The 14764-nt window shown below is 40.8% G+C and overlaps 1 protein-coding gene across 1 annotated transcript in view; it reads right to left on the reverse strand.

The window, feature by feature from the left end:
- Window positions 1–548: 548 nt before the first annotated feature.
- The window catches only part of DSG2 (desmoglein 2), a 30111-nt gene continuing 15895 nt past the window's right edge, over window positions 549–14764 (reverse strand). Inside the window, exons 9-15 of the mRNA XM_008692890.2 lie at window positions 14108–14373; window positions 13224–13366; window positions 12700–12927; window positions 8568–8795; window positions 6325–6446; window positions 4904–5233; window positions 549–3312 (exon numbers count right to left, since the gene is read on the reverse strand). Of these exons, the coding sequence (XP_008691112.2) occupies window positions 2302–3312; window positions 4904–5233; window positions 6325–6446; window positions 8568–8795; window positions 12700–12927; window positions 13224–13366; window positions 14108–14373 (2328 nt within the window). The 3' untranslated portion in view covers window positions 549–2301. The remainder of the gene's footprint in view (window positions 3313–4903; window positions 5234–6324; window positions 6447–8567; window positions 8796–12699; window positions 12928–13223; window positions 13367–14107; window positions 14374–14764) is intronic.

Genomic DNA, 14764 nt, shown 5'->3' on the forward strand with positions numbered 1-14764 from the left:
AATACCACCCGGTCTCTATGCTTGAGGATGTCTTGATGTGCCAGTGTTGTGAAATGTTTATTAACGTGACATTATAGTATAGGCAGAAACTCTGATCTTTTCTCTCATAAACTATAACAAGCAACTAAAGCAGCTTCTTGACCGTGATGGAATGATTTCGTCACTTTGGGTCAGATGTGCAAACTTTCTTTAGCAGAACACAATGGCCTCCTCCAATGCTACTTTGTGGGCACAGAGCAAACTCCAGTCCCTTAGGAACAAGGTTGCCAGACTTGACAAAGAGAAATATGGAGGCCCCAGCTAAATTTGAATTTCAGATAAACAACAGAGAATTTTTACTATGGGACATATTTATACTAAAATACATCTGAAATTAAAATTTAAGCAGGCCTTCTGGAAAGGATGCTTTTCCAAGGATGTAAGCAGTTCTAATTCAAATACCAAAGTCAAACAAACGTCTGCTTTCAGGGAGCTTCTCTGCTCTGATGCAAAACTATAGTCCTTGTAAAATATCGGAGCGATAAAAAGATTATGGAAAAGGGTCACTCTAAAGGGCATCTTTTTATTTAAATATTTTATGATGATGCACATACAAATATAATCCCCCAAGGGACAAAAGTAAAACCTAATACAAATCACCATTTCAGGTACAAAAAACCATTTAGAAAATGTGATTATGCTACATACAAAGAGACAGGTTAGGTTTGCCGGGTCTGTCCAAGGAGGACGGTTAAGACCACGTTTGGAGTTTTCGAGTACGCAGGTCACCTTCACATTTCACACAATAGTGAAATTCCTGTTGCATACATGGCAAAATATCACTACTAAGTATATAATGGAGAAAAAACAACAAATATTACTGAGGAGAGAGTAAAAAGTCTGGATCATGAGACTGACCTTCACCTTGATCACACGCTTATGATATTTAAAAATATTTGCCTTTTGCCCGTATACAGTCAGTAGGGGCAAAACATATCAATCTTTTGGATAACATAATTCAGGTAAAAAACACGTCTAAAAAAAGCATTTTTAAAGACTCATTTCCCTAGCAAAATACCTTGAAAAATAAAAAAATTACAGTCTTTAAAATTTATGAAAATTTTTTTGTTGTGGGAAATATTCACATAAACTTTACTGATATGCTTCGAAACTTTAAATGCACCATCTTTTTAAGGAGCAATGAAAGTGTAATCTACTGAGAGGCCAAAATACCCAAATAACTTTTCAAAATGAAAGGCAAGGATGTTGTACAATTTCAGGCCAATTGTTCAATTGAATAATATTTACTATTTCATATTCACATTGTAAGTTAGGACTGGCCAGCCCGTGACTTTGAGATGTAGAATAAAATCATAGTTTCAAACTCACAAATACTGATAGTATAGGGTTTTTCCGTATTTTTTGCAATTGTATATTTGTTTCTAAAATTTGTTTGATGCCACAAATATTTGGCACTTCTCTTATGTACTGAAGGTATATAGTAGTGAAACAGGCAAGTTCTTATCACAGTGGAGAATCCAGGCGAGTGGTTAATTTAGCTGTACAAAATTAGAAGATAATGTATCCTGAGTTCGTAAAAATAGTATATTATTCTAAAAAGTAAAGTGATTTTATATTTATGAATTTTGCCCTGGATTATGCAACTGAATTTGAAGTGTTCATTATTTTCATGATTTTGGGGAGACAAAGGGAAGCAATAATGCTATTTTTACGTTCATACAACACACATGCACAGAGACCTACAAGGTGTGTTCTTTACTGTGTCAATGCCCCAAAATTCAATCATCCTAAGAAAGATTAAAAGGCCAGGCTTCTAGTCTTAAGGAAAACAGTCGTCCAGACTGCGCACGTAGTTTTGGAGCAATGAGGTGTTGATAATCTGCTAGGTGCTGTCAAGTATGGGGTCTAGACGGCAACGTTCAAGGTGAACGCAGGAAGCCAAGAGGCTCAGTTGGCTTCACGGGTGGCTGGGCTGGACAGCTGATGCCCTGGCTACTGTGTCCATTTGGTAAACTCTTAGAAGTAGGACTGACTCTATTTAACTTGCTTTGTGAATATCGTTTGGCCGTAACTCGCTAAAAGGCACTTAAGACACAGCACCGTCCTTATGCCCTCAGCAAACCCTGGAGCATTTCTGAAGTCCGCTCCAGGAGGCCGGGGCAGCGAGGCTGGTTGTGTACTAGTGACTGAGAAGAGTTTTAAGCCCAATGTGTGTGTCTCTTCAGTCTACAGGCTCATCAAAAGACAGGCCCGTTGAAGACATGAAATGGGACTCCGGGTCGGACTGTGGAGGGTTCCGCTTTAGGAGTAAGAATGCTGCACAATGCTGTGCTTGGAGATTCTGGTGGAGGAGGTGGTCTGGGCAGAATTAGAACGACCAGACTCCTCTAAACTGAAATTTGGCAGGGGGCCACGGACTGCGGCTCCAGAAACCTCCGTCTTTCTGGCCATCACAGAGGTATCGGCAGGAAATTGGTAACTGGAGGCAGGGGTCCGCGCTCTTTCTGTCACTATCACCTTCTGTCCCACTGCCGCAGCGGGCGCAGCCAGAGGGGGCTGCAGCCCCGAGCTGGGGGCCAGGAAGCGCTCTCTCTCCCTCACCATAACGTAACGCGCATCTGGGAGATGCTGAGAGCCTTCCAGAGGACCAGGGAGGCCCCCGTTAGGCTGTATGATTCTCTCGGTAACCAGGACGCCACTGTCGTTAGCATAATGCTGATCTCCCAAGGGAGGGGCGGGCGCATACACCCGCTCCGTCACAATGAGGGCCTGTGACTGGCCAGGACCCAGGATCACAGTGCTTGGTGGCACCGTGGGGCCTGTGGCATAGGACGTTTCTGTCACTACAACGTTACCAGAAGCCAATGGGTCAGGGAGCAGCGTCGCTACCTTCTGACTCTGCCTAGAAGATACAGAGCTTTCGGTGACTATTTCCTGAGTTACTTTCTCTGCATTTGCTTCATGCAAAGGCTTTGGAACTTGAAAGCTACTATCAGAGAAGTGGGCATGCTCCGAATGAATCCTAGTTTGCTCACTGAATGAATGTGAAGCTGCCTTCGTACTTGACTCTCCCACAGGTTTTTGCCTCTGCTCAATTTCCCCATCCATATCTATTTTTTGACCCGAGCAAATCTCAGCTAGTGTCCTGAATTTAAACCCTAAATCATCTAGAAAGCGATCATCGAGTTCTCCTTCAATAAAACTGCAGCAGCCAATGGAACCATGGAGAGATGCGGTGTCTTCCTGAGAATAAACCAGAAGGCAATCTTTGCCTATGTGAATGTCATCTTCGTCAGTGTAAGAGGCAGCTTTCTAAAATGGAAATAAAACATAGAGGCATAGAATTAGTGACACAACTTCACTTAAGAATAAGACTATATTTCTGCCCCAAATGCATAACCTGAGTCTACTTATTAAGAAAACATCAGAGAAACACAAACGCAAGGACATCCTACATCACGGCTGGCTTGTATTCTTAAAAAAAATATTCATATTGTGAAAGATAAGACAGGCAGGACTCTGGGTTGGGTCTTGGGTGGGAAAAACAGTGGCTACAAAAGACATTATTGTGATAATTGGCAAAACTGAAATATGGAATATGGCACTGTTAAATCTCTAAATTTGTTTACTGTCTTAGGTTAAGAAAATGTACACGTGTGTGTGTATGAGAGAGAGAGAGGGACAGAGGGAGGGAGAGATTAAGAAAGCAAATAGCAAATACGGCAAAGGGTTAATAACTGGGCAATCTGGGTGAAGAATACACAGGAGTTCAAAATTTCTATCGTTCTTGGAAAGTTTCTGGTAAGTGTGAAATGGTTTCTGAATAAAAAAATTGCTCACATACACACACAACCAAGTCTGATTGGCGCAGGATTCGAGTGGAGAGGGAGAACTATTGAAATGGAACTAACAGGGCACCCCAGAGTGCAGCTTGGCAGTGAGGCAGAAAGGGCACAAGAAGAAGTGCCTTTCCTTGACACGGGCCGCTTCACCGTCTTCCCGTGAAGCTAGCAGGTGGGCAGATGGTCTGAAAGAAAGCAGGGGGGTAGGAGACAGGAAGGGGAAAAGCACTCCAGTAATTGGCTATCATGTAGAGAGGGGACCGAAATAAACTGGCCTCCTTAGAAGCCCATCCCTTCACTCGTCTCAAGTATCCTTCGGACGCCCAGCACTCTGACCCTGCCCATCCCTGTGTGGGCCACACCGGCCTTCTTCTCAAGAAAGGCACCCAGCCCTGCTTCTAATTCCTCATTCCACGTACGAGCTTTCTGACTGCATCCCATCATCTTTCCTTCAACTCTCCTCCTGATTTTTTCTGAACCACCTCAATAGTGAAGCCAAGTAGACAAAATTTAAATGGACATAATAGATGTGATTTTTAGATCACGTATTCTCTCTGCTCCTCGTGGGCTCATCCCTATCAAGTCTGCTCCGACAGAGGAACTGTACTTTCTGACCCACTGACATCTGGCTTGGTCATGTGACTCGTTCTAACCAATGAAATGCGAGCACAAAAAGGCAGCTGTTTGAGGAGTCCGTCCTTGCCTGGTTCTGCCTGGCTCTGTTCCCCTTTCTCGGAAGACCGCACCTGCCCAGTCCAATCTGCTCTCTCCGAGTGCATCTTAGAATGAAGGCAACATGGAGGAGAGCAGAGTTGTGTCATCTGACAAAAACAAGAATGTGAGAAATAAGCTTCTGCAAGAAGTAAGATTGTGTGTCATTCGTTATCATTACATAATGGAGCTGACTTAATGGGCCACATCTGTCTTTCCTCACAGCCTATAAGCATTCTCTTAAAAAACGACAAAGTCCTATTTAGAGCCAAGGCAATAATTACCCGAATAATCCCACCTTCACATGTCACTGTGCCCCCGCCCCGGCACCTACAAAAACCAACCCTTACCTCAGTGAAATAATTTCTTAAGAACTCTTCGTTGACTGCAACAGCAGCTGCTCGAGCTCCGGCCAGGTCTCTGGAAGACCCTGTGACTTTTGTGATCTTTGTCATTCCAGCGCCTATGTTGGCTCCTGTTGTCCCTGTCACTTCGGTGACTCCACCAGAAATCAGGCTTCTGTGTTCTTCCCATCTGCCATCCACCGCAGCCATCTCATGCTGGCCTCTGATGAGGGCAGACCTACTTTCTTTCGTGGTTTCCTTGGTCGTTACACCGCCCACTCTGGTGTCTACCGCCACACACTCTCCATGATCTGCTGTCACAGGCAAAGGCACCACCTGTGAGAGCAGATACAGTTGGGAAGTGAGAAGGATGGAGGGTCAGTACAGGTGGTTCAAGGATCTAAGCTAAGCGGGCAGGTGCAGGGAAGAAGCTATTTCCACAGAGTCAAGTTAGGAAAAATATTTTGGGTTGAATAACTTGTATCTGAGTCTTCTGAAGATCTCCATTCCACCTTCTTGTTTTGTTAGTGGATTATTACTCTATTGGCACCACTGGCATTTCAACTTTCCTCTAGGGTTTAATGCCTCCTTCTATAGTTATTAAATATATATATATAATTCCACCCCCCCACCCCAGCTAGACACATGGCTGCTCCAAATAAAGACCATCTTTCTAGGCCTCCACTGCTACTCAGAATAGCTACCTGACTAAGCTCTGGTTAATGTGATCTCAAGCAGAAATGGGGTAGGCAACTTTTTGGGAAGTGTTCTTTAAGAACATTTCTCGCAATCTGCTTTTTTGGAATGTGGGGACAGCAGCTAGGGTCTGGAGCGTGAAGACAGCCTGGGAAGGGAACTCAACCATGGAGGAACAACAAGGAAGGAGGAGCTGTGACCATGTTGGAGAGGAACCATCACGCTGGTCCTTGACTGCCCACATTCATATTGCTGAGTTCTCTGACACTTGGTACTAAATCATGTCCTACTGAACACGATGCAGATGGTGATGACAGACCCGGGGTGAAAATGCAGTAGACAGACAATGGGATCGCCTCCTATCTATGACGTAGGGAGGAGAGGAGATTTTGCAACATTTTCTAACTGTCATGGGGGTGGTGGGTTTACCTCTCCCAACCCTATGTATTGAGACGAATGGAAATGGAGAAGCACATCCTTCATTCCCTGACCCTTTTTAAAGATTCTCTGTAACACAGGACCTATCACAGTAGAACAAGACCACTTCAACTCTGCCCTGGCAACAAACACAAAATATGTTGTCATTTGAACCCTCTGTCTAACAAAGACGTGTGAATGAAATCTATAATGACTACTTTACTCTCTCATGACTTAAAATGTTAGAAACAGTTCCCAAAGACCCTTTCAAATCAGGAAAGAAGACAAGTCCCGCTGACATCTGATGATCTGACCTTGTCTTCAGGCGGCGCCCCTTCATTATTCCAAGGATGCAGCATCTCGATAGTGCCAGGAATGGGGGTGAAGCCCTTGGCGCCTTCTCCACAGTGGCACATCAGCAGCAGAAGTGGCACGACTGGACAGAAACAAAATTGAGTCCAGAGAAGGTTAGTCCCAACATGTTTCTAAATTTAGATTGCATAGTTTTGGAATTTGCATTTTGCTTCTTAGAGTTCAGTCTTCACTTTACAGCCCTATTTTTGCATTTTTCTTTTCTTCACTCTGATCCAACCTCACCAAGCGTCTTTTGGTGAATTATATCAATGCCTCAAGGCAGCACGAGGGAGTCCTCCTCATTCATCACAAAAAGACTGTGTGTATCGTTGTTGGATGGAGCACCACGCCTGGATTCGATAGCATACAAATCATCAAAACCAATTTAAAGACTTAAATCTTTTGTTGTTCTTTTTTTTTTTTTTTTAAAGATTTTATTTATTTATTTGACAGAGAGAGAGAGACAGCCAGTGAGAAAGGGAACACAGGCAGGGGGAGTGGGAGAGGAAGAAGCAGGCTCCCAGCGGAGCAGGGAGCCCGATGTGAGGCTTGATCCCAGGACTCTGGGATCATGCCCTGAGCCGAAGGCAGACGCTTAACGACTGAGCCACCCAGGTGTCCCTTTTGTTGTTCTTTTAAATCAGTTTTTTAATGTGAGAAAATTCACGATCCAAAAAATATATATATGTTAAAAAGATCAAAAGCTCCTAGGGGTAGGAAAATTTTAGTATGTTCAAATATTCTAGAACATTGGAACTTCTAAAACCCTTCACCACTTCATCCTGGAGTAGAATTTAGCAGAAGGCATGGCAAACTGAGGTTCTAATTAACATTTGAATTACCTGAGTATTATTTTCAAAAATGACTCTACATTAAAAGCCCTTAGAATATATGTAACATTTCATCACGAATTCAATAACATTTCAGAGCTCCCTCCTTAAATTTTATTCTACCCCTGGGAGGAAGTGAAAGCCAAGGTTGTCTTCTCGATCAATGCAGTAAAGAATTAATGATACCTCTGCAGGCAGTCCTTCTCAAATGAGTTTTTACCGCCGCTTCCATTTGGCAGCTTCCAATGATGAACTGACTCCTTCCTAGATTCCCTTTTGTGTGAAATAGTTGACAGCTCAGTAAATGCAGCCACTGTGAGTAGCTACACTGTGAGTAAAAAGCTGAAATTAGCCAGTGGCAACTCAACAATTTCAACAGATTTAACAAATGCTTATCAAGTGTCTGCCGTGCACGAAGCACCACACTGGGCCCCGGGAAGTCTGAGATGAGAAGGCAATGCAAGGGGTCTCGGGACAAGATACAGACCCAGCTCCAGTACCTCCCTACAGAGCTGGGGAGCTGAGACAAGTCATTCCTCCATACATGTCTGTATTTTTATGCATAAAACAGAGACGATGGTATAAATGTACACTGTAAACTGTTGAGTGCTGTGCATTCGATTGCCCATCTACTACTGGCTTTGACAAGCTCCTCTTTCATCACTGAAATCACTGGGGGTGCCTCAGAGGTGGTCCTCTACCCTCGTTCAGTGGCCAAGTGGAGTGGTATTCCACACAACCCCAAGCTGCAGTACTTTGCTCTTTCATGAAAGGGAACCGGAGGTCTTTGGAGGCCATGCAGGGAAGGCAGGACTGGCTGACATTGTCAAGAAGCACGGAAGTGCTCGGAGGTCGGGCTACTGCTGGCGCAGGGGAAGGAGCAAGCAAAGCAGAGGGTCTGAGGAGGCTGAGCCCTGACAAGTTGAAGGTGCAAAGCAAGAACTGATGGGAACAGAATGAGTCTGTAAAATAACTTTGTATCCATCACCCAGATTCACCCAACAAATCTTTTCGGAGAGCCTACTATGCGCAAGGCAGTGTTCTAAGCACCAGGTGTGGGAGAACAGACTACGTCCCTCATCGCAGAGCTTATCACCAACAAGGCTGTCTAGTAACCTTGGTCATTTAAATCGGGAAATGAGATGTTTTTATAAAACAAAAGTTCATTCTCATAAAACAAAATTCTGAAGAGGGCTAGAATAATCTTTGGTGAATTTATTCATGGTCACTTATTGTTTCCCGAATCCCCCTCGGAAGTGTTCTGAGTGGTCAAGGAATCACTGTGAAGAAATCAATGACTACTGCCATGACAAAACACGGGTAGGGCACTGAAATGACTCGAGGAGCTGAAGAGTGGCTTTTCAAATACTTACGTAGCAAGAGCAGAAGGGCAAAAATTATTAGCGCAATGGCTGCGGGTCCCAGGCCAACGTAGGAGTCATGCAGAGCTTCCACACAACCACCGCCGTTCAGACACTTACAGACCGTGAGTTTAAGCACCTGCTTTTCGGGGCAACTGAAGCCCTGATTATCCGAAATCAGAAACTGAATTTCACTTCTCCCAAGCTTTTGCTCCTTTTGTTGCAGCAGCACACTGGTACCTACAAGGGTCGGGGGCAAAAGGAAATAAAAATGCGTGATTACCAAGGAAGGGGTGAGCAGGAGCATCCTTTAATTGCTGAGTGAACTCACACCGCGTGCTTGTTAAAATTAGTCCAGACCCCCAACAGGCAGGCTGACAGCAAAGGGTCAGATGTGGACGCATCTTCCTTTTATGATGATTAATTTTAACAAATACGTGTGATGTCTACCAAATGCTAGAAACTGTTCTATGTACTGGGAATACAGTAACAAACAGGTGGTGAGTTAAATGACATTTTCATTAAATGGCCTTTATTTTACTATCTTAAAAAAACTTTGTGAAGGCAATTTTCAAACAGACAATAATAGAAGAATGTAGTTGACTCTCATGGTACCCATCCCAAGCTTTAATAACTTTCAGCAATGGGCCAATCTCATTTCATCTAGTCCCCTCCTTTTTGTTCTCGACACTGTATCACTATATACTCAAAAGTTGGAAACATTTCAAATCTACAGAAAAATTGTAAGAATATTACAATGAATATCAATATACCCTTCATGACTTGTTCACATTTTATAACAATACTTTCTACGCACTCACTTCTTTGTGAACTATTTGAAAGTAGGTTGCAGATATTATGGTGCATACACAGCGTATACCTTCTAAGACCAAGGGACATTAGCCCTCTCAAAAAATTTAGTATTGATATAACCCATAGTCAAACTTTTCAATTGTTGCAATAATGCCCTTTACGGTTCTCTTTCTTTCTGTTTTTTTTTTCCCCCTTGATCCTGGATTCAATCAAGAATTGTGCATTGCCTTTAGTTGTCACCCTAACCTCTATGAATGATCCAGGTCAGTCCCACCCTTCTTTTTGGCCTTTAAGACCTTGTATTTTTGAAGGTCACTTGTTTCAAAGGATGATCTGCAGTTTGAATTTGTCTGATTATTTCCTCATGATTGGATTCAGGTTATACATTTTTGGCAAGAACATGACACAAAGTGTTGTCCGAATGAACTTTTATTTTTTTAAAAATGTGACTGATGCTTATTTTCAATTTTTTTCTCTCACATGAATAAAAATAATGACCTGTTTTCACATGAGTAAAAATAAGTAAAAATTATCCCGACATATTCATACCATATATTTAAAAATAATAAACTTGCAAGACACATAAACCCAGATGAACACAAAGATAAAAATGAAGTATTTGGGGGTTTTTTTTTGTTTATTTTTGTTAATTTTCTTTTCATTTTAAGGTCCAAATTTTATGGAATTTGATATGCATAGCTAGAATACACTTAGTAAGTCATCCTCAAAGCTTTGGAGAAGGGAGAAAAGCACCTAGTTATTTAAAGGAGTAAGAACTCATGAAAAAAAATCCATGAAAACATGGCCTGGAAGAAGAACATAATTAAATTTGTGATTGGCTCTGAGGGGGCAAGTCGAGAGAGAAGAAAAGGCAAAAAGAGGACTTCTATCTTATCCATTATCATAAAAAAAGAGGTCTCATTCAAAAATGAAAAATTGTTAATATTCCTTTAATTCTAGGTTGTAGGTACAAAGATGTCTGCCATATTAGTCGCTGAAATTTTCTGTGCTTTAAATTTTTCCCAAATACATAAAAATAGACAGGAGCTATTTATTATCATGACAGGTGGCCGATCACCTTATTATGTAACCAAGAAGAAGAAAGCTTGGTTGACAGAATCCTCTCTCTCTAAATTGTCTAGGTATATAAAGTATAAATCTCAGTCACTTCCTCTTATAACACTCCACATGCATATCCTTAAGAGTTTCATGTTCCTAAGACTACAAAAAATTCAAGGACCCATCAAATTCAAACATCTTTATCTTTAGATAGAAAATGTATTTATGTATCCAGAAAGACTCCAGAGCCAGACTGCTTAGGTTCAAATCCTAGTTCCAGCTTTTAACTAGCTGTGACCTTAAGAATGGTTTGTTTGTTTGTTTGTTTGTTTTTTAAAGATTTTATTTATTTATTTGAGAGAGTGAGAGAGAACAGGAGCAGTGGCAGAGGGAGAGGGAGAGGGAGAAGCAGACTCCCCTGCTGAGCAGGGAGCCCAACATGGGGCTTGATCCCAGGACCCTGCGATCATGACCTGAACCAAAGGTAGATGCTTAACCAACTGCACCAGCCAGGCGCCCCTGACCTTGAGAATGTTAAGAAAACTCTCTGTGCCCTCGTTTCTTCATCTGTAAAATGTTGACGACAGTAGCGCCAAACTTGTAAGGTGGTTAACATTAGTAGAATGCTTGGGACAGTGCCTGGCATCTCCCAGACATCATATGTTTCTTAGATAAAATAAGTAAGAGTTGGAAACCCAGTAAATTCAATGCAAAACATGCTTAGACATCTTAGTCAAAGAAAGGCCAGCTCCTATCAAGCATTCAGCCTGGGTTGGAGTCCCAGACTTCTGTGAGTACAGAATTAGACGCCGAACAAGAAGACCAACCACTTTTCAAGTTTTCAGGCCTGTGACTTAATCACCCTAAGAGGAACCATCTGTCTGCCACCCAGGGCTCATGCTAGCTGAAAACTTGATCTTAAGTAGTCTCCGTTAGTCACGAAGGTGACTGTCATCCTCAGAGGGGAGGCAACTTCAGTTAACTGAGCCCATAACTATCTTCTGTCAGTGAGCACATAAACCCAAGAAGATTTAAAATTAGTTACAGAATATTTAAGCAAATTAAAGACATAGTTTTAATATTTTTGTATCATAAAGGAATTATACTGTGTTTTTATACTTGCATCATTTTTAGGAAAATTAGCCATCTTCACGTGACAGCTTTGTAACTCCAATTTAAAATGTGTGATTATGTTACTGATTTGGCCTTGTAGCTGTAGGTCGAAATATCACTGGTTTGTTCAGTATTGGACCCCTGAAGAGGATTTCAGGTTCAGTGTATTTACAAGTCACATTTATTGGAATTTTAAGAGTACAGGGATCTCAAGAAGTGAGACAATGCATTTGATTTGTTAATTCAGATCATTGAAATACATGGGCAAAAACTGAAATATGCTAAATTTATAAATGTAGTTTGAGATGTTGAAGGTGTTTGTTTACTCTGTAAATTGGACCAAATGCTATTCAAAGCTTCTTAAAATGGCTATAAAAATCTGTTAGACTTAACAATGAATTTGTTAGTTAAGAAAAACTTGGATATTATATTTGAAACTTTTCTAAAATAAACACTAATTATTTAAAACAAAATAGTCTCCTGGATAGTCTGTGGCATTCAAAACCACCCTGGAGAACACCCAGAAGCTCATATCAACAAGGGGGATATGTCTAAGACATGGATATACATCCAGGGTCACCTGGAATGGGGGAGGGGTCAGGTAGACCCTTCTTCATACTGTGTCCATCACTGACCAGCTTTGTGACTTGAACAGCGATTTAATTCTAAGTAAGCCAAGATTTCTCAGCTGTAATCAGGGGATCATGTTATAGATTAAAGGATTAAATGAGATAATGCCTATGAAGGGCCAGCAGAGTGCCTCATACACAGTGAGTCATTCATAAATATTATTTTAATGGAATTGTTATTATAGCTTAAGACTTTAGAAGGCATCTACTCTGATGCTGTGCTTAGACAGGCAAGGTACTCCTCATAAGACAAAACAACAACTTCAGGAGTGACTTAGGGAATACCCAGCTCTCTTTAAGACATCAGGTTATTTTTCTTCTCTCCCTCTTCTGTGACTGCAAATGGGGCACTTACTGTAGGCCGGTGAAAGACACTCTACCTGAGTCCAGAACATCATTTGATGAAACTTCTCTACAAAATCGTATCAGAAATATAATTTATGGGGAAAAAAAGCACAGCCTGTATTACAACGATTTTAGATTTCTCTCAGGTTTAATATTTAAAAATGTAGTCCAATGATTTTGCTTACTTTCTTGGTGTACTATTTGCCATCTTTCTGCCGTTCCAGCTGGTTTGTCAATGATGGAGAAACTGAAAGGCCCACTGTTTGGGGATCCATCCAGGTCCTCTGCGGTCACATTTACATACGGCACGTCATCACAGAGAGTCTGCACTGGGTCGATCAGCGTGGGACAGTTGTCATTGATGTCTCCCACTGTGATAACAATGGTGCCGGTGATGGTTTTTCTTGGATAACCTTAAAAACGAGAAAGAAGAAATATGTATATTCTGCCCATATTGCTGACAACAGACACAGTTTGAATTCTCTTTCTGATTTGAGAAGGTACTAACAAATTATGGCCCTTTCTATCCTAGATGTGTTTTAATATTCAGATCAAGTAATGTTTTTTAATCCACTAAATGAATAGAAATGTGAAGGTTTGTGCATTGGAAAGATTTGGTTTTCCTACAAGAACAAAATGAAGGTCTTGGATGTTCCAAAGTAATATTTAGATACACATAACCAAGAAAAATATATATGTAGTAACTTACTTTCGGATATTGCCAAAATCTTTGCAGTGTATGTACCATTTCGGACATATCTGGATTCAAAATCAGGAATTTTTACAAGTTTAATTTCAGATGTAACAGAATCCACAGAGATCCAGTTGTCTATATCTTCCAACTTGGCATATCTGTTATTAAAAAAAAACATAAAAATAATTTTCACTTCTGGATAAATTGATGATCTCTAGTAATCTACAACTCTTTCAAGCTTAATTTTTGGCTCATTATCTATGTTCTTGTTATAGGCATTAGTTTGAAATATTTTTACTTTCTTGAAACTGTACTAAAAGCCCCCTCTCTTTACTGCACATCATACTTATTTGCAAGCTTTTGTATTTCTGTAATATACCCAAGACATATGCAAGGGCGATCATTTCTCACCTACAAACCCAGTTGCAAGTTGTTTTGTAATCTGTCCTACAGCTTTTGGTCAAGTCTCGCTTAAATTTAGGGTAAACCTTTGGAGGGTAACTTAGTAACCCAAGAACTGGTGGAGACAATGTATTTGCTACTTTCTTGCCTCTAATACTTTCTCTCAGGAAATAAGACAGGTTTAGACAGAATAAGACAGTAAACTTCTTTCTGAACTTTCTCTTTGTTGCTTTTCAGCTTTCTTTAGCCAGAATTACTTTGAGGTGAAGCACCTAGTCTCTGCCTCACACTCAACTGGTGGAGGCAAGGTGGTCTGGGAGAAATTTCTCCCTGACTCTCAGTTGCACGTATAACTCTGGAGAATTTAATCTCCAGACTTTTGGGGGATTGTATGGCTAGGAGGAAGGAATAAAGTGTTCAAATTTCATTATGATTTTTTGAAGACAGGCATTTAAAGTAATTTAAAATAAGGAAATATATTCATAACTATCTCTTACTTCACATGGGCTAGTTGTCCAGTGTCTTCATCAAAAGCTTGAAATTTTCCAATTATTTGGCTTTGGCTTGATTTATCCATGCTCTCGCTAACATGAACTGAGATTGTGTTACTTTTAAAATGAATGCCTTCTTTCACATTTTTCACCTTTACTTTGAAGGGAATGGATGTAGCCTTATATTTATTCTTAACTGATTTGTGAAAAGCTGCTTTGTTGGTGACAGTAATGCTGAAATCAAGATTCTTTATTTCTTCATAATCTACCTCCTAGGAAGACAAAATCAAAGGGAATTCATTCTTTCAAAAGAGAAAACAACGAGAACACACACAGAGCATACATACACATACAGTTTCACTGTTAGATATTACAATTTAACATATGGGGAATACATCAGCCCTCAGCATTCTAACTCATACTGATACCAAGCAGTTAAAAAGTCCGTCAATTTGGAGATTCATCAATGTTAAGGATGATTTAGGGTGCAGCCCCAATTTATCTTTTTAAAGTCCAAATTATTTAAAAGATATTATATAGATACACACATATATTTAACCATCTGAAGTGATTCTTTATTGAAAAAAATTAATGGACATGCAATATAATATTCCTTAAAATGTGTTCTATGGGTTTGTTCTGGTGAACAAGGCATGTAACGCC

Source organism: Ursus maritimus, unplaced genomic scaffold (assembly GCF_017311325.1).
Source record: "Ursus maritimus isolate PB19 unplaced genomic scaffold, ASM1731132v1 scaffold_18, whole genome shotgun sequence".
In the NCBI taxonomy this organism is placed as follows: domain Eukaryota; kingdom Metazoa; phylum Chordata; class Mammalia; order Carnivora; family Ursidae; genus Ursus; species Ursus maritimus.